The 25,217-nt window shown below is 45.6% G+C and overlaps 1 protein-coding gene across 3 annotated transcripts in view; it reads right to left on the bottom strand.

Annotated features, from left to right (window-relative positions):
- Nucleotides 1-7,137: 7,137 nt before the first annotated feature.
- COMT (catechol-O-methyltransferase) overlaps nt 7,138-25,217 on the bottom strand; it is a 62,124-nt gene continuing 44,044 nt past the window's right edge. For all 3 annotated transcript variants that reach the window (XM_073675486.1, XM_073675495.1, XM_073675476.1), the window contains exons 3-5: nt 19,878-20,071; nt 18,198-18,329; nt 7,138-7,500 (exon numbers count right to left, since the gene is read on the bottom strand). In XM_073675486.1, coding sequence (XP_073531587.1) covers nt 7,321-7,500; nt 18,198-18,329; nt 19,878-20,071 — 506 coding nt within the window. In that variant the 3' untranslated portion in view covers nt 7,138-7,320. The remainder of the gene's footprint in view (nt 7,501-18,197; nt 18,330-19,877; nt 20,072-25,217) is intronic.

Below are 25,217 nucleotides of genomic sequence, written 5' to 3'. Positions count from 1 at the left end.
GGTGAGCGTGTGAGCGTATGAGGGAAATGACCGGCTAGCACAGGGTGAGCGTGTGAGCGTGTGAGGGAAATGACCGGCTAGCACAGGGTGAGCGTGTGAGCGTGTGAGGGAAATGACCGGCTAGCACAGGGTGAGCGTGTGAGCGTGTGAGGGAAATGACCGGCTAGCACAGGGTGAGCGTGTGAGGGAAATGACCGGCTAGCACAGGGTGAGCGTGTGAGCGTGTGAGGGAAATGACCGGCTAGCACAGGGTGAGCGTGTGAGGGAAATGACCGGCTAGCACAGGGTGAGCGTGTGAGGGAAATGACCGGCTAGCACAGGGTGAGCGGGTGAGGGAAATGACCGGCTAGCACAGGGTGAGCGGGTGAGGGAAATGACCGGCTAGCACAGGGTGAGCGGGTGAGGGTGAGCTGGTGACGGTGAGCGTCTGAGGGTGAGCTGGTGACGGTGAGCGTCTGAGGGTGAGCTGGTGACGGTGAGCGTCTGAGGGTGAGCTGGTGACGGTGAGCGTCTGAGGGTGAGCTGGTGACGGTGAGCGTCTGAGGGTGAGCTGGTGACGGTGAGCGTCTGAGGGTGAGCTGGTGACGGTGAGCGTCTGAGGGTGAGCTGGTGACGGTGAGCGTCTGAGGGTGAGCTGGTGACGGTGAGCGTCTGAGGGTGAGCTGGTGACGGTGAGCGTCTGAGGGTGAGCTGGTGACGGTGAGCGTCTGAGGGTGAGCTGGTGACGGTGAGCGTCTGAGGGTGAGCTGGTGACGGTGAGCGTCTGAGGGTGAGCTGGTGACGGTGAGCGTCTGAGGGTGAGCTGGTGACGGTGAGCTGGTGACGGTGAGCTGGTGACGGTGAGCGTCTGAGGGTGAGCTGGTGACGGTGAGCGTCTGAGGGTGAGCTGGTGACGGTGAGCGTCTGAGGGTGAGCGTCTGAGGGTGAGCGTCTGAGGGTGAGCGTCTGAGGGTGAGCGTCTGAGGGTGAGCGTCTGAGGGTGAGCGTCTGAGGGTGAGCGTCTGAGGGTGAGCGTCTGAGGGTGAGCGTCTGAGGGTGAGCGTCTGAGGGTGAGCGTCTGAGGGTGAGCGTCTGAGGGTGAGCGTCTGAGGGTGAGCGTCTGAGGGTGAGCGTCTGAGGGTGAGCGTCTGAGGGTGAGCGTCTGAGGGTGAGCGTCTGAGGGTGAGCGTCTGAGGGTGAGCGTCTGAGGGTGAGCGTCTGAGGGTGAGCGTCTGAGGGTGAGCGTCTGAGGGTGAGCGTCTGAGGGTGAGCGTCTGAGGGTGAGCGTCTGAGGGTGAGCGTCTGAGGGTGTGAGGGTGAGCTGGTGAGGGTGAGCGGGAGAGTGTGAGCGTGAGACGGTGAGCGTGTGAGGATGAGCGTGTGGGGGTGAGCGTGTGGGGGTGAGCGTGTGAGTGAGAGGATGGGAGAGTGAGCGTGTGAGGGTGGGAGGGTGAGAGGGTGTGAGGGTGAGCGGATGAGGGTGTGAGCGTCTGAGGGTGTGCGTGTGAGGGGGTGAGGGTGAGCGTGTGAGGGTGAGCGTGTGAGCGTCTGAGGGTGTGCGTGTGAGCGGGTGAGGGTGAGCGGGAGAGTGTGAGCGTGTGAAGGTGAGCGTGTGAGGGTGAGCGTGTGCGGGTGTGAGGGTGAGCGTGTGAGGGTGAGCATGTGCGGGTGTGAGGGTGAGCATGTGCGGGTGTGAGCGTGTGAGGGTGAGCGTCTGAGGGTGTGCGTGTGAGGGGGTGAGGGTGAGCGTGTGAGGGTGAGCGTGTGAGCGTCTGAGGGTGTGCGTGTGAGCGGGTGAGGGTGAGCGGGAGAGTGTGAGCGTGTGAAGGTGAGCGTGTGAGGGTGAGCGTGTGCGGGTGTGAGGGTGAGCGTGTGAGGGTGAGCATGTGCGGGTGTGAGGGTGAGCATGTGCGGGTGTGAGCGTGTGAGGGTGAGCGTGTGAGGGTGTGCTTGTGAGGGTGAGAGCGTGTGAGGGAGAGCGTGTGAGGGAGAGCGTGTGAGGGTGAGCGTGTGAGGGTGAGCGTGTGAGGGTGAGCGTGTGAGGGTGTGCGTGTGAGGGGGTGAGGGAGAGCGTGTGAGGGAGAGCGTGTGAGGGAGAGCGTGTGAGGGAGAGCGTGTGAGGGAGAGCGTGTGAGGGAGAGCGTGTGAGGGAGAGCGTGTGAGGGAGAGCGTGTGAGGGTGAGCGTGTGAGGGTGAGCGTGTGAGGGTGAGCGTGTGAGGGTGAGCGTGTGAGGGGGTGAGGGTGAGGGGGTGAGGGTGAGCGTGTGAGCGTCTGAGGGTGTGCGTGTGAGCGGGTGAGGGTGAGCGGGAGAGTGTGAGCGTGAGCGTGTGAGGGTGAGCGTGTGCGGGTGTGAGGGTGAGCGTGTGAGGGTGAGCGTGTGAGGGTGAGCATGTGAGGGTGAGCATGTGAGGGTGAGCATGTGAGGGTGAGCGTGTGAGGGTGTGAGCGTGTGAGGGTGAGCGTGTGAGGGTGAGAGCGTGTGAGGGAGAGCGTGTGAGGGAGAGCGTGTGAGGGAGAGCGTGTGAGGGAGAGCGTGTGAGGGAGAGCGTGTGAGGGAGAGCGTGTGAGGGAGAGCGTGTGAGGGAGAGCGTGTGAGGGAGAGCGTGTGAGGGAGAGCGTGTGAGGGAGAGCGTGTGAGGGAGAGCGTGTGAGGGAGAGCGTGTGAGGGAGAGCGTGTGAGGGAGAGCGTGTGAGGGAGAGCGTGTGAGGGAGAGCGTGTGAGGGTGAGCTTGAGAGGGTGGGTGTGTGGAGGTGAGCGTGTGAGGGTAAGCGTGTGGTCATGAGCGTGTGAGGGTGAGCGCGTGAGGGTGTGCATGTGAGCGGGAGCGTGTAAGCGTCTGAGGGTGTGTGTGTGAGCGTGTGAGGGTGAGAGCGTCTGAGGGTGTGCGTGTGAGGGGGTGAGGGTGAGCGTGAGTGTGTGAGGGTGAGGGTGTGAGCGTCTGAGGGTGAGCGTCTGAGGGTGTGCGTGTGAGGGTGTGCGTGTGAGCGGGTGAGGGTGAGCTGGTGAGGGTGAGCGGGAGAGTGTGAGCGGGAGAGTGTGAGCGTGTGAGGATGAGCGTGTGAGGATGAGCGTGTGGGGGTGAGCGTGTGAGGGTGAGCGTGTGGGGGTGAGCGTGTGAGTGAGAGGATGGGAGAGTGAGCGTGTGAGGGTGGGAGGGTGAGAGGGTGTGAGGGTGAGCGGATGAGGGTGTGAGCGTCTGAGGGTGAGCGGGAGAGTGTGAGCGTGAGACGGTGAGCGTGAGAGGGTGAGGGTGTGCGTGTGAGGGTGTGCGTGTGAGGGTGTGCGTGTGAGGGTGTGCGTGTGAGGGTGTGCGTGTGAGGGTGTGCGTGTGAGGGTGTGCGTGTGAGGGTGTGCGTGTGAGGGTGAGCGTGTGAGGGTGAGCGTGTGAGGGTGAGCGTGTGAGGGTGAGCGTGTGAGGGTGAGCGTGTGAGGGTGAGCGTGTGAGGGTGAGCGTGTGAGTGAGAGGGTGAGCGTGTGAGTGAGAGGGTGGGAGGGTGAGCATGGGAGGGTGAGCGTGTGAGGGTGAGTGTGAGTGTTTGAGGGTGAGCGTGGGAGCGTGTGAGGGTGAGCGTGGGAGCGTGCGAGGGTGAGCGTGGGAGCGTGCGAGGGTGAGCGTGGGAGCGTGCGAGTGGGAGCGTGGGAGCGTGCGAGGGTGAGCGTGGGAGCGTGCGAGGGTGAGCGTGGGAGCGTGCGAGGGTGAGCGTCGGAGGGTGAGCGTCGGAGGGTGAGCGTCGGAGGGTGAGAAGCGGAGGGTGAGAAGCGGAGGGTGAGCGTGTGAGGATGAGGGTGAGCGTGTGAGGATGAGGGTGAGCGTCTGAGGGTGAGCGTGTGAGGGTGAGCGTGTGAGGGTGAGCGTGAGTGTGAGTGTGTGGGGGTGAGCGAGTGAGCGTGTGTGGGTGAGTATGAGCGTGTGAGGGTGACGGTGTGAGCGTGAGTGGATGAGGGTGAGAGTGTGAGCGGGTGAGCGTGTGAGAGTGTAAATTTGGCGCCAATATCGCTGATTGGTCGCGGCATCGCCACCTCCATGTGGCTACCGTCGGGAGATCAGCGGCTAGGGCTGCTGATCTCCCGAAGGCAAGTGTGAAGGGAGAACCGGGGAGCAGCGCCGCCTAGGCCGCCAGTCAGGGTACTTCTGCTGCTAGCGCCAGTCATCTCCCGGATGCATCGCCGCTGACCTCCGTGTGGCAGATAAGCCGCTAACGGCTGCCATCTTGTTCTGAAATCCTGCATCGCTGATTGGCCGCGGCCGGACCACTCAGCGATGCGGGATTTCCTGGACAGACAGACAGACGGGATAAGACAATTATATATATAAGATGTACGTATGCCTGTATGCATGTGTCTGTGTGCATATCTGTGTGTCATATGCATGTGTGCGCATGTCTGGGTACCATGCTTGCGCGCATGTCTGCGTACCGTGCTTGCGCGCATGTCTGCGTACCGTGCTTGCGCGCATGTCTGCGTACTGTGCGTGCGCACGTGTGCTGGTCCAGCCGCGTCACAGCTAGAAGAGACGGCCCTGTGCGCGGCAGTGTCTGCTAGCGTGACGTCATGCAGTGTGCCCTGCACTGCTTCTTACCACCAGAGAGGAGCTGGACGACGGGAGCCGAGCAGGGGGATGGTGAGTGTGTGTGGGTGTGTGTGTGGCACAGTGCTTGTCTGTGTGTGCAGATATCATTGTGTGATATGTCTGTTTATATGTATTTTTGTGTTTCAAATGTGTTTATGCGTGTATGTATTTGTCTTAGTATATGTCTGTATATGTTTGTGTGTGCAGCCTCCGGCTGTATCTGGGGGAGGGGGAAGGGCGCCGTGCGGCCTCCGGCTCTATCTGGGGGGGTGGCGCCGTGCGGCCTCCGGCTGTATCTGGGGGGGGGGGGGGGCGCCGTACAGCCTCTGGCTGTGTATAGGAGGATTATGTGGAAGCTCATATTATACAGTATGAGACCCTACATACATAGGGGGATGTCAGCATACTTAATTGTGCTCAATATTAAGTCATACAATTAATTATAAAAAAATTATTATTAATATATTATTGTGCAGAATTAATTTCACATGAACTATCACATTATCTATCAAAGGGGGATCATGTGACAAGTCACGTGATACATCAGGTGTGTGTGTGTGTGTGTGTGTGTGTGTAGGGGGAGCCCACGCCTTCTAAACTGCCCGGGGCCTTTGCTACTCTTAATCCACCCCTGCTTATGTGTGTGTGTGTGTGTGTGTGTGTGTGTGTGTGTGTGTGTGTGTGTGTGTGTGTGTGTGTGTGTGTGTGTGTGTGTGTGTGTGTGTGTGTGTGTGTGAACACAGGACAGGGACTAAAGCTATGTGTTTTTGTTGTGTAATTTTCCCCACTCATTAGTATGGGCAAAATACACTGCAAGAATTGCCATTATGCAGGTTTAAATCTGCAAGGAAATAGGCAACCTGTGCATGAGAATTCAGATGTCTCATTCACTTTACTTGTACTGTAAAATGTTGCACGTTTTCCGCAACAAATTGGTACAGTAAAAACGCAACGTGTGCACATAGCCTTCTAATGAATTGCAAGGAAGAGTCACAGACACTGACTAATTTATATTTATTGAGCGGTAGAGATTATAGTTAATGGCGGGGCACAATGCTGGCTTATGCATTTATATTTTTAAAAGGTGCGTGGCTAATAGTATGTTAATGGTGGGGTACATATTTGTATTGAGGGATGCAGTGTGTGGGATTTTTTTTTTATTGTTCCCGCAAACCGCCATAGATGTACGCCGTGATGATCGCACGTACTCACGCTGAGTTCTGCCGCAATGAAATGCGTCTGGCAGCTCTATATGAGTGCTGACACACTGCAGCGATGCCCACGATCGGTGCTAGTACCGATCGCAGGCATTTAAACCCTTTGATGCCACTGTCAGTGGGGACAGCAACATCAATAGGCATCGCAGAGGGAGGAAGCTCCCTCTCTACTTCGATCAGCACAACGCGATTGCGATGTGCCAATGGTGTCCATAGTTACCCTGGGCCAAATGATGGCTGCGGGGTCACCCAGGGATGGTGGACTGTAAGCTCCTGCTCAGAGCAGCCAGAAATGAATGGCAACAAAGCGCTGGAGAGTTCTGAAGTGGTCAGCAATGAGTCCGGATCTAAATCCCATTGAACACCTATGGAGAGACCTTAAAATAGTTGTTGAGAAGGCATCTTTCAAATGTGAGAGATCTGGAGCAGTTTTAAAAGAAGAGTGGTCCAAAATTACAGTTGAGAGGTGTAAGAATGCTGTTGATGGTTATAGGAAGCGATTGACTGCAATTATTTATTCCAAAGGGTGTGCAAGTAAATAGTAAGTTGAGGGTTTTGTCCGGCCCATTTTTGGGGTTTTGTGTAAAATTATGTCCAATTTGCCTTTTTCTTTGTTTTTTTGTGTTGTTTCAATATACACAAAGGAAATAAACATGTGTATAACAAATCAGGTGTAATTGCAATAATTTTCTGGGATAAATGCTTATTTTCCTGGAACAATTTCAAGGGTGCCAACACTTTTGGCCATGACTGTATATACTGTATATATATTACATGCACACATACATACATATCCCTATGGTCTTGGTATAAGGTCCTTACACAAACACCTCATACCAGTATTATCTGACCAATCTTCCTTCTGGGGCAAATGTAGGAATGTCATAGGAATTGACGGAGGTGTGGCGGACAAGCAAGAACCAAACTAGCATCTCCTAGGTGCGGTGAAAAGTTGATACCAAGGACATGGGGACAAATACCTATATATATTTAAGTTTATTAACCTTTTCAAAGGTTACATTTATATGTAAATATATACATAATTTTGAACATACATATACATCACACCACACAGAGGGCTCTATTCACGTATGTGTTCCTAATTTCCACCATTCTACTCCATCATAGGAGCAGTGTAACAAATATGAGAGGGCTGATTCACTTTCCTGATGTACACCAACTATTCCAGACTGACCCCATTCACTATAATGGAGGGAGGATTCCTGTTGCAGTGTCTGTAAAAGAACAAACTAGAACAGCATGCTCCCATTATTTTTAACCAGGGCTGTTACAGACTGAACATTGTTATCCACTGAAAATCTATGTCCCAAGCCCTTTCAAAAGGAATAAAGAGTAGATGGAATCAGAGTGCAGTGATTTACTTTCGCTTCACTGTTTATTTAACTACACAAATCTGTCAGTAAAATTACAGTAAAAGGTACAGAATTGATTAGTACTGACAGTGAGACTTTTTATACATCCAAGTCTTGACATTCTCTTTCCTTAATATAGTTTTAAATACAATTAATTGCATTCCAGTGGTTCTGTTTAATTAGCCCTTAAAAACGGCTTTTTCCAAGGCATCTGCCTTATCTGTGTATTCGACATGAGATGGGTAGTTAGTGCAGTCATAGTGTCCACATGTCCTGACATATTCAAGGAAGTCTGGAGCCCCAGGACACACAACGTTGTCTGCTAGGATCACAGATCCAGTCTTGATCACACCACATTCCTATACAAGTTGCAGAAGAAACCACAATTTAAATGTACAAATAGTCATAAAAGAATACTGCACAATGAACAAGAGCAACGGTTCCTGCGTTTTATGCCAAGTAAGGCTGGCTTAACACAACCGTGAAATATGGACCATCCTCTCATCGGAAGACCTGTCCTGACCTCCCAGTCTCTAGACCTGAGCTGACTGCCTCCTACAGGTACATGATGTAGTTAGCTCAGGATGGGAAAACAAGGCAGTACGGCCAGGTCTCCTGATGGGAGGATGGTCTATTTTTCACAAATGTGGCCTAATTTAGGATTGAGTGGTTAATCATACTCAGGTTTTGCAGTAGACTTAATTCATACCAAAAAACAACAATGACATTTAAAACAATACTCATTCTATCTGCCGCTGATATAGTGCAGACAATGCTGGCATTGTGGCTCGGCGCTGGAACAGAAAAGATGATATTTTTTCTCAGGAGCGAGAGCCAAAACCAGGAGTGGGTGATAAATGCAGAATTGGTGACTTGTTTCTATTATACCTTTTCTCTGATTGTTCCTCACCTGGTTTTGGCTCCCACTCCTGAGAAAAAATACTGACCGAATACGGAGAGTGGGGCCGTAGCCTTATGACCACTACTAGCCATCTTACCATTAAACCGGAGACAAGACTATGGGCCCAATTCATCATTTGGGAGGCGGGAGGGGGGGGGGGTTGGGTTTAAGTTATTTTTATTTTTTTGTCTTGTGGTATTCAATGATGTTTTGGTAGCAGATTCTTCAATATGGCGCATGTGGATCATGAATTTTGCTAAAAATAAAAATGCTTTTTTTTGTTATTAACCTTTTTTGCGACTTTCCAGACTAAAACGTGTTACAGTCTGCTAACGTTAATAAAATAAATAAGTATATAAAAAATACATTTAAGAGTATATTTTGGCAAAAATTTCATAAATTAGCCACAAACATCTGGAAAACAAAAAACACATCCACAATGGTAAACATTAAAAAAAAAAAAACAGGTATAAGCAGACCTCTAAAAAGTCACAAATTAAAAGAAGAATTTGGCACAAATCAAAAAATCAAAAACCGGCTTAAAACACCCAAAACCAAGGCACAAATGCAATAATGAATGAATTAATGAATTGGGAACTATATATATATATATTCATTGATCACTTTTGTAAAGAACATAAAACTGGGCAGTATATTTGCTGTAAATTTATCATGAGTAATGATGATTTATTACAGAAAATAAAACAATATAATACAGATATTTTATATTTATCAGCACTGTATTCATTTGATGCAACAATATGACAAATATAGTTAGGTCCATAAATATTTGGACAGTAACAAGTTTTGGTATTTTAGTTGTTTACCAAAACATATTCAAGATACAGTTATATAATCAATATGGGCTAAAAATACAGACTCTCAGCTTTCATTTTAAGGTATTCACATCCTAATTGGAGTAAGATTTTAGGAATTACAGCTCTTTAATATGTAGCTGCCTCTTTTTAAAGGGATCAAAAGTAATTGGACAATTAATCTCAAAAGCTCTTTAGTGGGCTGAATGGGCTATCCCCTTATTAATCCATTATCAATTAAGAAGTAAAAGGTCTGGAGCCAATTCCCAGTGTGGCATTTGCATTTAGAAACTGTTGCTCTGAACCCACAACATGTGGTCAAAGGAAATCTCAATGGAAGAGAAACAGACCATAAGTAGGCTGAAAAAATAAAGAAGAAATCTATCAGAGAGAGAGAGAGCAGGAGATGCCAAATAAACAGTCTGATACATTCAGCAGAAAAAGAGCACACTCGTGACCTTGTGAACTCAAAAAGGCCTGGAAGTTCACGGACTATAACAATGGTGGATGATTGCAGAATCCTTCCCAATGTGAAGAAATCCCCTTCACAACATCCACCCAAATGAAGAACCCTCTCCAGAAAGTAGGCAGTTCAGTATCTACATTGTCAGGACTCGACCCCAGCAGCTCTTGTATACCAAGCGGCAGATCTTCCCTCTTAGCTATTCTGCTTGCTGGACAGTTCCTGGCTAACTAGATTCTAGTACCTATGTTTTCCTGAACGGCTCCATCCTGTATTGCGTGTTGCTCCTGATTGGTTTAATCCTGTGAGTTCCTGATTGCACATCCTTTTAAACCTGGCCTGGCACCTCCTCCTTGCAAGATTATTGAGCTCCTAGCCTCTAAACAAGCTCTCCCTTCTCCTGCTGCTTCATACAAACATTATACTGCTTACCTGTGTACCGATTCCTGGCTTCTCCTGACTACGCTACCTGCTAAATCCTTCAAGATTATACTGCTTACCTGTGTACCGATTTCTGGCTTCTCTTGACTACGCTACCTGCCAGTGCTGCCCCTAGTGACTGCAATACCAATACTCCAACCAGGTCAGTTCCTAACATACATTTACCATAAAGAGAAAACTTCATGAGAGCAAATACAGAGGGTTCACCACAAGGTGCAAACCAATAATCAGCTCTAGGCCACGTTCACAAGTTCAGTATTCGGTCAGTATATTACATCAGTATTTATATGCCAAAATTAGGAGTGGAACACTCAGAGGAAAAGTATAATGGAAACATGTGAACCAATTCTGCATTTTTCCCCCACTCCTAGTTTTGGCTTACAAATACTGATGTGAAATATTGACCAAATACCGAACATGTGAACGTGGCCTTAAAAATAGAAAGGTCAGACTCTACTTTGCCAAAAAACATCTAAAGAGGCCAGCCCAGTTCCGGAAAAGTACTTCAGGATTTACTAAAATAAATCAGGATAGAAAAGGTGTTTTCTAATCCAAAGGGTGGAAACATCAAGAAGGGGCTTTTAGACAGAGAAGCATTCTGGATGTACAATCTGGATACCTGTCATGCAAGCGGTCTAAATATGCGACGTGAACTGATGTTTCACTATTAATGGCGGACTTTATACTTGTCACATGTGTTTTTTTATTTATGTGTAATTTTATTTTATGGTATTGTGTGTTTCTATGTGTTGCATCATGTGGTGTTTTTACTTAATCATGACACATTACAGTGTGACTGCATCCCCCCCCTTCATTGGAGGACTGTTATATAAATTAGCATAAATGTATGTGGATTTTCATTAAAGGAAATTTATCTACACGTGAGTGCTGGGATTTATTATCAAGACTTTAGATAGTTTCCTCCACGTGTACCACAACGCCCAGCGGAGTGCCGACTCTCATTATTTCTGTTCTATAAATTAGTCTGTATGCAGCACATGTACAGCTTTGACAAAGAACGCAGTTTGTGCATTCAAAACGCATTGCTGTCTACCCTCATGATGGAATTCTTTTAATCCAAAAAATTTTGCAATCATTGAAGCTGGAACCTCTATTTTTTCAGTTTACAAGTGGTCCCTTGATTTCCGTGCTTAAGGATGACAGGAGCCTGGGTGAGCTGGTTTCTTTCTCTTTTTATGTTGTATCTACCTGTATCAGAATGATGAGAAGAAAGTATGGAGAAGGCTTGGAACAGCTCATGATCTAAAGTACACCACATCCTCTGTAACACATGATGGAGGAAACGTGATGGCATGGACAGGCATGGCTTCCAATGGCACTGGGTCACTAGTGTTTATTGATGATGGGGCTGAATACAGAAGTAGCCGGATGAATTCTGAGGTGTACAGGGCGACACTTTCTAATCAGATTCAACCAAATGCAGCAAGATTGATTGGACGACGCTACATAGGACAGACGGACAATGACCCAAAACATACTGTGAAAGCAACCCAGGAGATTTTTTAAGGCAAAGTGGAATATTCTGCAATGGCCGAGTCAATAACCATATCTTAACCCCATCGTGCAGCATTTCACATGCTTAAGACAAAACTTAAGGCAAAAGGCCCACAAACCAGCAACAACTGAAGTCAGCTGCATTAAAGGCCTGGCAAAGCATCACAAAGGAGGAAACCCAGTATTTTGTGACGTCCATGGCTTCCAGACTTCAGTCAGTCATTGCTTGCAAAGGATTCTCTACAAAGTACTAAAAAAATGAACATTTTATTTACGATAAAGTTAATTTGTCCAATTACTTTTGAGCCCCTGAAATGAGGAGGCTTTGTAGAAAAATGGTTGCAATTCCTAAACGCTTCACAGGATATTTTTGTTCAGTCCCTCTAATTAAACCTGAAAGTCTACACTTCAATTGCATCTTCGTTATTTCATTCTAAATCACAAATGGTGGAATGTAGAGCCCATATCATGAAGATTGGGTCATTGTTCAAGTATCTCTAGACTAACTATATATAAGTACAGCTATAAGACCTATTACTTGATAAAGCAATTAACTGAGACAGCACAAATTGGTAATTTACCATTTTATTTGAATTATATAATCAATATTTATCAATTGAATAATATCTATAAATATATGCATCACTTATAATAGTTATGATATTGCTGTACTATATTTAGCTGCCTGCTAGTATAGCATATTAGAGTATTTCAGCTACTGTTATTTATTGCTTTAGGGACACTTTATTTCTATCCATTGCTTACATAACATGTACCTGCAATAATGAATGACCTTTCCATATTAACTTGTAGATACATCGCTAACTATAGAGAACATAACAGCACATGACATCTAATAGTGCGCATAAATAGTATTGTATAACAGCAAGCACTGTAGCCTATGGTGATGCCAACCATGACATCGAGGCATGCTGTTGGCTGCTAGTGCTGCCTCTCCTATCCCTGTGATGTGGTATGCAGATAGATCTAGTGTGCTGTCAGTCCTTTATGATGCAACTCATCCACAAAGGGATTGGGGGAATCTGATAGACATCACAATGAGATCATAACCAAGCATTTAAAAGCCTAGAAGCTCAATCTGTGTTCTGCATAACCACATTTTTCCCTAAGACACAACTTTTAAATGGTGAAACATGTTAGGGGGCCATATGTGATGTTTTAAATACATATGTACAACTCAGCAGCTCATTCTATGTGGATACAGAGTCGAGCAGTGCAGACACTTCATCTGTATGCCCTGGTGTCATAGAAAATATTACGATAAAACCCCTCCTCCCCTCCTCCTCTCTCACACAGAATTGTAGTACGAGACATCTGGCATCATAACCTGCCTTGAAATAGAATTGCCCAGTTGACATAGAGGAAATTCCGTATAGCTGGGAAGTGACAAATCTATTTAAAACTACTTTTGAAGCCCAGGTGACTGAAAGAGGATGTCTTTTGTGAAAAAGACTGATATTTACAGAGTACAGGTAATTGGACAGGAAAGGTCTTTTCAGAGGATCGAAATAACAATATGGGCATGTGTTTACACATAGAGAAATAGAGGATCCTCTTTTGTCCCCAGGAAATACATTGTTTCCTTCAGGGAAAATGTTATACATTTACACCAGCCCAGGTTCATCGGTGGAGAGTTATGAATATTGGAGTCTGTATAGATCAGATATTGATGGGACATACATTTTCAGCTTCAGGGATAATCAAGGAAGAATATACATGTTTTCTCATAACTGTGACACCTGCCATAAGCCCCAAATAAATAGTGACCAGATAACTCACAATAGCCATGCCATGTTTACTATCTATGGAAAGGTAAAATCCCGATAAAAAATATGGCGGCGATCTCTAACTTGTGTGATCGTCAGGAGGAAGATATCACATAAGTTGGGAATTTCACAACATCCTGAAGGGCTGAGAACATCCCACAACCCGGCCCATGTGAGGTCATCAAGGGGGGGGTGTGTGGGTGTAACTTAGGCGCTAATAAAATGTCAAGCCAAATTATGATCTGTGATCCTGTAGAGAGATACACATCGGTGTGTACATGATACCCATTCACTGGATGTTTGCAATCGAAGTGCTCTCCTTCGCTAAGCTGAATCATGACCGTGATCAGTGTAGTAAGTTTATTTTGCTACTCCTTTTTATTTTATGCAATTGTATATGCTGTATTGTTTTGTCCCCTTTGTAAAATCTTTTGTATATTTTTTGTACAAACACTGCCTATCGATCTGGATTAAATATAAAATTTAATAGTTCTGTTCCTTTTGTTCTGTAAACCACACCCCAAAACCATACGCTACCAGAACCAGCCGTTCAGTTGGCCTGTATATAAAAAAATGACTGGTGGTGGCAGAGAGTAGTTCTTGAGCTATTTTGGAGTTAGCAGTGACTGTACCGGGAGTAAATACTAATATTGCGTTGGAATCTGAGGTGTACATACCATAAACTCACTGTTAGTTTCCCAATAACTGGCCTATTAGTGGAAATAGCCTGTGGCCTCCTCCGTTAATCGTCAGTCAATTGCGTAATTGACCGGACTATAGGGGGCAGCAGGGAGCTATTTGTGACAAAAGATAACAGTGGGTGGATCTTCGTGTCCTCCAGGGCTATGATTCCTTGACACCTGGTACAAAACTACCGTATTTTGCGGAAAAATGTTTTAATGTTTTTTTGTGTTTTTTTAATAAACCGGTGCGTGTTATAATTAGTTTACCTGGGGGGCTGAGGTGTTGGTAGAGCGGGGTCCCAGGTGGCAGGGTCGAGGCAGGAGTCGGGAGATCGCTGCTGCAAGAAGCTTCTGCCTTCCGGCAGAGGCAGGAGTCGGGAGATCGCTGCTGCAGGAAGCTTCTGCCTTCCGGCAGAGGCAGGAGTCGGGAGATGGCTGCTGGCTCAATGCTTGCAGTAGGCGTCTGGTGGTGCGTGGGCTTCGCCGACATTTTGTAAAATCAGGAGCCTCACACCTTCCATACTGTTCCATGCGGCGGTCTCCGGTAAAATGGCCGCCGGTGGCGGCGCATGCTCTGATTGAGATCTCGGCACAGATCTCCGGCGACCATTTTCCCGGAGACTGCCATATGGAACAGTATGGAAGGTGCGGGGCTCCGGCATTTACAAAAACCACCGGACACTTACTGGAAACAAGGGGCCCGCAGCATGGGGACCGCAGCCATCTTCCAACTCCTGCCTCTGCTGGAAGGCAGAAGCTTCCGGCAGCAGTGATCCTAGGACCCCGCTCCACCAACAACCGGTAAACACTTCGGATTATACAGTTCGCATTATAAGACGCACCCCCATTTTCCCCCCAGATTTGGGGGGGGGGGGGGGAATGTGAGTCTTATAATCCGAAAAATACGGTAATTTATGAATTCCAAGTGTAGCTAGACTTAATATTTACCATAGCTTCAGAATCAATTATTTAGGGATACAAACCGTTGCACCAGGAAAGGTTTTTCAATAATATAATACAGGGATAACTTTCAATTCCTAAGTTTAGCTACACAGATCAGTTCATTAATCCATATATTCAGGAATACAATTTGGAATTCATGTTATCTTTGTGTCATGGTATACAGATCCCCAGCTCAGATGAGGCCTGGCTCAACACAAAGAAATTAAACACAAGTGGTGGGGACCATCCATATAAAAGGTAACACCTTCATGTGGCTGGATGTTTTTTTACACTTTTTGATCAAAAAATGTTAACCAAGCACCTTATGTTTTCAACGTGTATAGCAATGATGGAATTCATGTATTTATTTATTACAGTGTGCTGACACATAGTGTAAGTATATATTGCATTTATGGTTGCATATTGGCTGCAGTGTATCTGTGCACCTGTACTTAATACTAAAGGTGTGCAGGTCCTTTTTTTTTCTTGTTTTTGTAGAGAATCTAACACATCTCAACATAAACATTCCTGAACTACACTCCCTGACAGAAGTTATGTCGCTTATCCATGTTATGTAAATAAAAGCTTATAACCTGACGTTAAATTCATCCATTGGTTTTATAAATTATTCTTTTGAAAGCTGAAACCCTCCCAAATTTGGTTTAGGTTAAGAAAATTAATTGGCATCAATGCTGAAATATTGATCATTTAATGAACACAGAATGGTCAGATTTTGGCAAGACAAAGTTTTGTCGCCCACAGAAAGTAATGTGATATTCAAACAAATAATTATCTTAAAATACAAATATATGTTGCATAACATTAGTGAATGAAGTTGTGGTGCTATTAGAGTCATATTTAATATTTTGTGTGACTTTCAGGAGCTATAAGAACTGCATCCATGCGGTTCAACAATGATTCATACAATTTATTAATGAAGTCATCAGGAATAGCAGAGAATGCAGTCTTACATGCCTCCCAGAGTTCATCTAGATTCTTTGGCTTTGTCTTCCAAGCTTCCTCTTTCATCCTACCCCAAACATGCTGAATGATGTTCATGTCTGGTGACTGGGCTGGCCAGTCCTTGAGCACCTTGATCTTTTTTGCCTGGAGGAACTTTGTTGTAGAGATGTGTAGTGCCCCGAGGGTTCGGTCGCTACAGAGGTATTGCATCTCACCCAGAGGTGTGATATCTCACTTCCAGGTAAGGATGGAGTGTGACTCAGGACCCTAACACCCACATGCACTACACCACATTTCCGAGGGACAGGGCGACAATGCTCCCAAGAGTGAGCACAACTGCCCCTGTCCCTGGCTGGAGTGGGGGGAGGGAACACCTAGAAAGGGGGAACCCGGTAGTGTGTGGGTGGGGAGAGTAGATCCAGGGTGCACTGTATAGGGTGGTATATATGGCGGGCACCATCTTAGAGTCAGAGTAGAAAGTGGGAGAGAGAGAGAGAGAAGGAGACTGGGAGCAGGGGCTCTGTATGGGCTCTGCTCCGCAGGCAGGCCAAATCTCAAGGCCTGGGCCTGGAGGAGAAGAAAGGAGAGGAGAGGAACGGAGGAGGCTCCAGGAGTGGAGTGAAGGGACCCCAGGGATGCGGACCGGCAAGCCGCCACCGCACGCCCGCCGCTACCAGAGTAGGGGGGTCAGGCCAAGAAAGGGAACCGGATCCCTCATCTAGTGGAGGAGAGCAACTACCCTCAGCTAGTAACCGGAGGCCGTGGCATTGCACGTGTACGGCCCCTCACTACACCCGTTAGGAAGGCACCATATAGGACCCAGGGAAACGGAACATACGTTTGCCCGCCAAGGACCGAGGCAGCTGGACAGAAACGTGGTCAATTGTGGGGTACGACGGGCCAGAGAAAGGACACACGAAGGGGGACCTGAAAAGCATTCCAAAAGGTACTTGGGAGTTGGCCGAGCCCCTCACCTGGTGAGCACAGTACGACGTGGGCAGCCATTACCTGCAGAAGTGGCTTGGAGTGTAAAACTGTGAGTAAAGACCCTGGACTGCATCACTGGACTCTGAGTCATTACTGTTGCTCCCGCGCACCATCACCCCCACCATCTGCACTCACTGCCCTGAGGCTATACTCCTCCCGTGGAGAGTTATACTACCCTATGCTGCGCACACAACATCAGCCTCAGCGGTCTGCCCCGCAGCGGCGGTTCTCAGTGACCGCAATCCACGGGTGGCGTAGTCGGACATTTAAACATTACAAAACCAAGGCTTTGGTGGAAGGGTGGATTTTTAGCATGTTGTCAGAGCTCAAGTTGCAGTTCAAGTGAAGATCTGGGGTGCAGGGTGTCACGCTGTCTCTGTATACTGGAGGTAGGGGGCCTAAGCTGACCCTAAGCTGGGGCCCTGACTAATCCCTCAACCTGGAGGTACTGTTAAAGGTACAGAGGTCCAGGCCGCCAGCGTAACCCCTACCTCCTGAAGATCCCTGCACCTCAGTAATCTAGTCCTGAGAAGGACCCCGATCACAACCAAAGGGAACAAGAAATAATATGCCCAAACACAGTATTTAGACGAACGAGACAGTACAAGGGAAAAACCAAAACCACCTTGCATACAAACAACTACTCAACTACAACAGAGGGAAAACCAACGGGAAAGGAGATAAATGATAAAGCGAGGAAAGGGAAAAAACACTTCCAAGTACACTTAGCTCAGCAACTCCAAACACCACGATCCGCTCTGTCAGTCTGAATGAAATGCTTTCACCGACACCTCCCAGACAGACCAGCAGGTATATGAAGGAGTCTCACTACAGAAGTATTGATTGCAGCTGGGCGAGGCTGGACCTCATCTAGCCCAGAGAGAGAGAGAGAATTAACTCCCTCACTGCCGAGAAACACAAAGCACCAACAAGTCAGCTGCGAGAAGTCAGGCTGTGTACTCGTGATGATCTTCGTGGCAACACACCCGTGACACAGGGTTTCTTTTTATACACACCCACTAATTAACCCATCATTTACTGAGCACTGGTGAGGATGTAAACTAGGATTGGATGCATTATATGACCAGGCGACAAAACTTTTGTCTTGCCAAAATCTGACCATTCTGTGTTCATTAAATGATCAATATTTCAGCATTGATGGCAATTTATTTTCTTAACCTAAACCAAATTTGGGAGGGTTTCAGCTTTCAAAAGAGTAATTTATAAAACCAATGGATGAATTTAACGTCAGGTTATAAGCTTTTATTTACATAACATGGATAAGCGACACAACTTCTGTCAGGGAGTGTATGTGATATAAAGAGTTACTGAGCAAAATGTGCCAGAATTTTGGCTTAATTTGCTTTAATACTGGATCCATGCCTGCGCCACCTTTATTTCGTGCCTTATTAGACAAGTTTTTAAAAAAAAAGTGCAAAAAAATGGGGGCTTGCCTCTATTCTTTTGCATTGCTTTTCTGTATCTTTTTTGTTGCAAAAAATGCATTGGCCAGGGTTTAGTTGGAAATATTCCTTAGCTGTTGAAAAAACCCTACTCACCTCAAGTAATTTGGTGTCAGATGCATAGCGCTCCTTGAAATGATCAATAAATACAAAGTCCACATGATCCACACCAATCTTTGCTTTCAGGCTTGGAATGATTACTGCTGTGGAGCCCTGCAGGATCTCTACCTATGGAAACCAATATTTCTATTTACTTTCTATGCAGCTTTATATCTAAAATATTTGGCTAGTCTAGGATAGCTTAACAATCATCTTAGATTTTTCCATAGAAATTGCTTACTATTTAATATGCAGTAACTACTCTCACAACGAATAAATCACCTAACACTGAAGAAAAACAACATTTCTATGCTGATTTTTTTGGATTACTTTTTGAAGACAGTATAGTGTTATCAGAACTATTATAATTCTATGTGAGGTCACATTCACACATTCAGTATTTGGTCAGTATTTTACATCAGTATTTGTAAGCCAAAACAAAGAGTGGACCAATTTTAGAAAAGGTCCACCTCTGATTTTGCATTACAAATACTGATGTGAAATACTGATTAAAATACTGCCGTATTAGGGCACAGTCACACGGCCGTATAACATAGACGACCATCACATCGCAATGCTTGGACTGGCTGGAGGCTCTCCTGACCCGAGACAGTCCGTGCGATGTGATCATCGTATGTGTTATACGGCCGTCTGACTGCGTCCTTAGGCTTTTTTCAGGAGCCATTTTTGCAAATAATGCAAAGTGTTACATACTAGCTATTAGACATACACAAGGTAAATAAACAAAAAAAAGCAGCCTCAAAGTGTCCTATTTAAGACTCAGTTCGTCTTACAATGCTGTGGGTCACCAACCAGTAGCTGTGACTTACGGCTTCACATAAGAAAATAATTTTGGTGAGTCCCAAAAATAATTAATAATCCTTAATTTATTAGAAAATAATTTAAAAGATCATACAGGTTGGGAATACATCTCAACACGTTTCTGGCAAAAAGCCCTTATTCACTGAGATCTCAGTGAATAAGGGCTTTTTGCCAGAAACGCGTTGAGATGTATTCCCAACCTGTATGATCTTTTAAATTATTCTGTAATACATTGAGGATTTTAATTATTTTTGGGACTCACCAAAATTATTTTCTTAGACATACACAAATCTGCCAAAATTTGATTTCGGCAGATTAGCTCAATATCGTCTAGGAAATTCAAAGTGATTCAAATGAGCTGTGATGGCCATTTAAAAAAGACATTTATAATGCGCTAAGGTCTCCACCAAGCATAATAAGTGGATTGGACAAGAAGAGTTTAAAATAAATAAAAATTCATATTCTCACAGCCCCTCAATTGTCAAGGCTGCTGCAGCTCCCCACTGATCCTCCACTCGATTCCTATACCCCCCTCTGCTCTGCTCCGGCCACTTCTTGGCTGAAGTTGGGTAGGCCTTGACATGCAGAAGTGCTGGCAAAAGAGCGAAAAGGAATGGAGCTGGGGCTTAAAAAGCCAAAGTAGGACCGATGGGGAGCTCGGCGGTAAGGCAGGCAACTATAAATTTTTATTGTTCTAAACCCCACCCTGGACAAAAAGAATACATCAAAATGGTGGGTGGCAGAATCCGCAAATTTTGGTAAATTCTACCTGAATTTGACTCATTTAGAATCGATTTGCTCACCCTTACAAGCTATAGTCAGTACTTTACAGATTTAATATGTCTTAATGAGAACCTTATCTTGCACGCCAGCAAACTCAATCATCTGTTTGGCCACAGCGGCATACTCTGGTTTCATTTCCACAGTAAACAGACGACCTCCTGGCTTCAGTAAACGGGATATCCGGATAGCAGAATAGCCACAATATGTGCCAAGTTCTAAAGCCGTGGTTGGATTTGTCTCTTTGACCACATTATCCAGAATCAAACCTGAAATAAAAATTGTGTAATTTAAAGGTCCATAGTCATCAGATTTTTTAATAAAGAAAATACAAATAATTTGTATTAGCTAATAATCATCTGCCTTGATAGTCTTTTGATTAAGAGTGCAGAGTTGCCAACTCCCTAACGGGATAAACTTGGGTTCAGTTATACTGTATATACTAATGAATGGAGAGCTGAAAAAATGTACTTACTATATATAAAATGTTGTAGGGCATCATTTTCATGCTGCACTATAGCTGCTTATATTCATAAATACTCAGCCATGGCCAAAAGTGTTGGCACCCTTTAAATTGTGCCATAAAAAGAAGCACTTCTCCCATAAAATTATTGCAATTACACATGTTTTGTTACACACACATTTTTTTATTTATTTTGTGTGTATTGGAACAACACAAAAAAAGAGAAAAAATGGCAAATTCGACATAATTTCACACACAACTCCAAAAATGTGCAGAACAAAATTGTTGGCACCCTTAACTTACTAATTGGCTGCACACCCTTTGGAATAAATAACTGAACTCTTCCTTTGCAAACTTCTCCAGGTCTCCAATATTTGAAGGGTACCTCCTTCCAACAGCAATTTTAAGATCTCTCCACATGTGTTCAATGGGATTTAGATCCGGACTCATTCCTGGCCACTTCACAACTCTCCAGCACTTTGTTTCCATCCATTTCTGGGAGCTTCTTGAAGTATATTTGGGGTCATTTTCCTGCTGGAAGTCCCATGACCTAGGATACAAACCCAGCTTTCTGACACTGGGAACTACATTACGACCCAAAATCCTTTGGTAATCTTCAGATTTCATGATGCCTTGCACACAGTCAAAGCACCCACTGCTAGAGGCAGCAAAACAAACCCAAAACATCTTTGAACCTCTACCATATTTGACTCTAGGTACTGTGTTCTTTTCTTTGTAGGCCTCATTCTGTTTTCGGTAAACAGTGTAATGATGTGCTTTACCAAAAAATGCTACCTTGGTCTCATTTGTCCACAAGATGCTTTCCCAGCAGGATTTTGGTTTACTCGCATACATTTTGGCAAACTGCAGTCTAGCTTTTTTAAGTCTCTGTGTCAGCAGTGGGGTCCTCCTGGGTCTCCTGCCATAACATTTCATTTCATTCAAATGTCAATGGATAGTTTGCGCTGACACTGATGCGCCCTGAGCCTGCAGGACAGCTTGAATTTCTTTGTAACTTGATTGGAACTGGTTATCCACCATCTGTACAATCCTGCGCTTCAATCGTTTATCAATTTTCCTCTGCCGTTCATGTCAAGGGTGATTAGCTACAGTGCCATGGGTTGTAAACTTTTTGATTACGTTGATGTGGACAAAGGAACATCAAGATCTCTGGAGATGGACTTGTAACCTTGAGACTGTTGATATTGTTCAACAATTTTGGTTCTTACAGGGGTTGTCTCACAAACAAAAGTTCATTTTAATCAATGTCTATGTCTGACCGTGTACGGAACATGGTCTGATCATACCACAGCTCCTGGGCAGGGAAGGAAGCAAAAGAGTATACAGACAGAACAGCACGGGATTGCAACTGATTCTTTCTTTGAAGTAAAACATTGTTTAAAAACAGGCAATTAAATGTTTTGCCTTACAAAAAGAATAAGCTGTGATCTTGTGCTGTAATGTCTGTATTGTCTTTTGCTTCCCCCTCCCTGCCCCAGGAGCTGTGGTATGATCAGACCATGTTCTGTACACGGTCGGACTCAGCCATTGATTAAAATGAACTTTTGTGTGTGGGAAAACCCCTTTAAGTCCTCAGACAGCTCTCTCCTCTTTCTGTTCTCCATGCTTAGTGTGGCACATACAGACACAGAATGCAAAGATTGAGTCAACTTCTCCCCTTTTTATCTGGTTTCAGGTGTGATTTTCATATTGCCCACATCTATTTCTTGCCACAGGTGAGTCTGAATGAGCATCACATGCAAAGTTGTTTACCCACAGTTTTGGAAAAATGCCAACAATTTTATCCAGACCATTTTTTTGTGAAATTATGTCCAATTTGTCTTTTTTTCTGTTTTTAATACATGCGTAATTGCAATAATTTTCTGAGAGAAATACTTCATTTTGTGGAACAATTTCAAGGGTGACAACACTTTCAGCCATGACTGTACATGGACACAATTGTCGCTACTCTTGTGTTAAAGAAAAGCCCACAATGGTCAAATAGCTTGAAACTGACAAAAATCATTTTCAATTAAATTTACTGAATAACAACTAATGAAAATCAGACATTGCTTGTGAATTATGGTTCAACAGAAACATTGTTTTTTTTCTAAAAACTAATGAAAATGGCCTGGACAAACATTATGGTTCCCATAACTTAATATTTTGCTGCACAACGTTTTGAGGCAATCACTGCAAACAAACGATTTCTGTAACTGTCAATGAGACTTCTGTACTGTGACACAATCCTCATGAGCAAACTGCTCCAGCTGTCTCAGTTTTAAAGTGCGCCTTCTTCTAGTGTCACTTTTTAATGATTTGCTTTCAACATTAGTTTCCTCTTCAGTAGTATTCCATGAAGATCACTTTGGCTAAGACGATTGATAGATGTTGCGATCTTACACCGAAGCACCTTGACCTTGGAGTTCACTTCTAATCTCTTTAGAAGTTGGCCTGGGCTTTTTGGTTACCATTCCTATTATCAGTCTTTTCAATTTGTCAGCAATTTTCTTCTTGCGGCCACGTCCAGGAAGGTTGGCTACAGTCCCATAGACTTTAAAACTTCTGAATAATGTGCAATTGTAGTAACAGGAACATCAAGCTGCTTGGAGATGGTCTTATAGTCTTTACCTTTAACATGTTTGTCTATAATTTTCTTTCTAATCTGAAAACGCTGACGCCGAGAAGAATGAGCCGCTCCAGCGAGTGGCTCCGGAGCTGCGCTCAGTGAGTGACAGGACACCACTTCCGAGCTCAGCTCCAGGGCCGCTCGCTGCAGCGGCTCATTCTCCCCAGCGTCAGCGGTCAGAGGATTACAGCGGGGGACATCTCCGGACAGATAAGTATATGGATTTTATTATTTTATTCTTATTTTTACACAGGGACTCTGCGGGAGCCGATTACTACCCACATCAGGGTACCATGACGAGGGCAGTGTTCAACACCTGGCGCTTGGGAACAGCGCTAACTGTACCGCTGATTCCCAGGCGTCAGTCCGTGCGATCCTGATGCGGCACACGTGTGACACTGATATCTCTGTTACCATTTTTTCCGGTACCAGAAATATACGGACGTGTAAAACCAGCCTAAGTGTGGATCATCAACATCTCTGAATAACCACTCAGCTTACCTATGAAAAGATATATGGTTTTTCAGACTCCCCTTTTCCTTTTCTGCTTTTTGACAGTAAATATGCTAAGATTTCATTAGATTATATAGTCATTGTAGCCTACATGTTGTTCTGGTCGGGCAGAAGCCCTCTTTTCTATGTATAGTCCTTGATGTACTGTGTTGGGGTTCTCCTGCCACTACATTTCAGGAAATGAGTTCACTGCTACAGTCCTACTTGAGAGACAGTCATTTGCTGGTGTGGAACCTGGCTGGAAGTAAAATTTCTCCATACCATTTGCATCCCCAATTGTGGGATACTTTTAACTTCACCTTGATCTGCCCGGGAATTTCCATCTTAAAGGGAATCTGTCAGCAGGTTTTTGCTAAGTAATCTGAGAGCAGCATGATGTAGGAGCAGAGACCCTGATTCCAGTGATATGTTATTTATTGGGCTGCTTGGTGCAATTTTGATAAAGTCCTTGCTTTCTCTGCTGTAGACGTGGCAGTGGTCAGAATGCTGAGCTGTATATAACTCCACCTACACCCCAGATTGGCAGCTTCCTATGCGCTGTGTACATTGTCAGCAAGCTGCCAATCTGTGCTGAGGGCGGGGTTACACAGATTAGCCTGTCTTGCACGCAGAACCTAGTCCAGTAGTAATAATCACCTCCTGATAAAACACTGACGGTATTCAAATTACAGCAAACAGCCTATTAAGTGACACATTCCTGGAATCAAGCTCTCTGACCCTTTCTCATTAAACCTGCTGACAGATTCCCTTTAACCCCTTCACGACATATGACATAACCTTACCTTATATGTCATGTCTCAGCCTGTGATGCGGACTCGCAAGCCGAACCCACACCTTTTCCCGAACATGACGGTTGATTTAATCGGCCGTCATGTGCCTCTAATAGCTGCGGGTGGAGTGGAGATCTGCCCACGGCTGTTAACCTGTTAAATCTCGCTGTCAATCTCTGACAGCTGCATTTACAATACGCCGACAGGGGGCACATGTGGCTCCAATTGGTGAGCCTGTGACATGATTGCAGGGTGTCAATGGGTGTCATTACAGCCGAGGGTCTGCTGAAGACCCCCGTGTGGTATTATGATCCTCCTGTGAAAGCCAGCCTGTGGCTGGAGTTCACTAAAGATTGTGATTTTCACTATACATAGCAATGCTGATGCCCTGCTATGTATAGTACAAGCGAATGGATGATTGTAGCTTCAAGTACCCCAAAGAGGACTATTACAAAAGTCAAGAAAAAAGTTTTTGAAAATATGAAAAAAAAAAACAAAACAAAAAAACACACACAAAAGTTCAAATCACCCCTCTTTTGCCCCTCTGTGGCACAAGCTCCAGCACTGAGCCGGCACCTTTCCAGTCACATTACAGCTGATCTGATCAGCTGTCATGTGTCCCTAACAGCCGCGGGTGGAATCGCGATCCACCCGCAGCTGTTAATATGTTAAATGCCGCTGTCGATCTCCGACAGCAGAATTTAACATGGCCGTGCCGGAAGCGTGTCATAAGACCTGCCCATTGGCGCGCCCGTCACATGATCGCGGGCCGCCAATGGGTTGGCATGACAACCTGGGGTCTGAAGGGGATCCTTGTGATTGTCATAGCCAACCTGCAGATGAGCACTTTTGTTACACATAGCAGGGCTTCCTGCTATGTGTAACACAGACAATCAGATGATCACAGCTTCTAGTCTCCCATGGAGACTATTGAAGCAAGTGAAAAGTACAAAAAAGTTTTTAAAAAAAATAAGTTCAAATCACCCCCCTTTCGCCCCATTCAAAATAAAACAATTAAAAATCAATCAAACATACACGTT

Source organism: Phyllobates terribilis, unplaced genomic scaffold (genome assembly GCF_046119375.1).
Source record: "Phyllobates terribilis strain yellow unplaced genomic scaffold, ASM4611937v1 Scaffold_1__5_contigs__length_1240528914, whole genome shotgun sequence".
NCBI classification, from domain to species: Eukaryota; Metazoa; Chordata; class Amphibia; order Anura; family Dendrobatidae; genus Phyllobates; species Phyllobates terribilis.
This window is presented reverse-complemented; position numbering and strand designations above follow the sequence as displayed.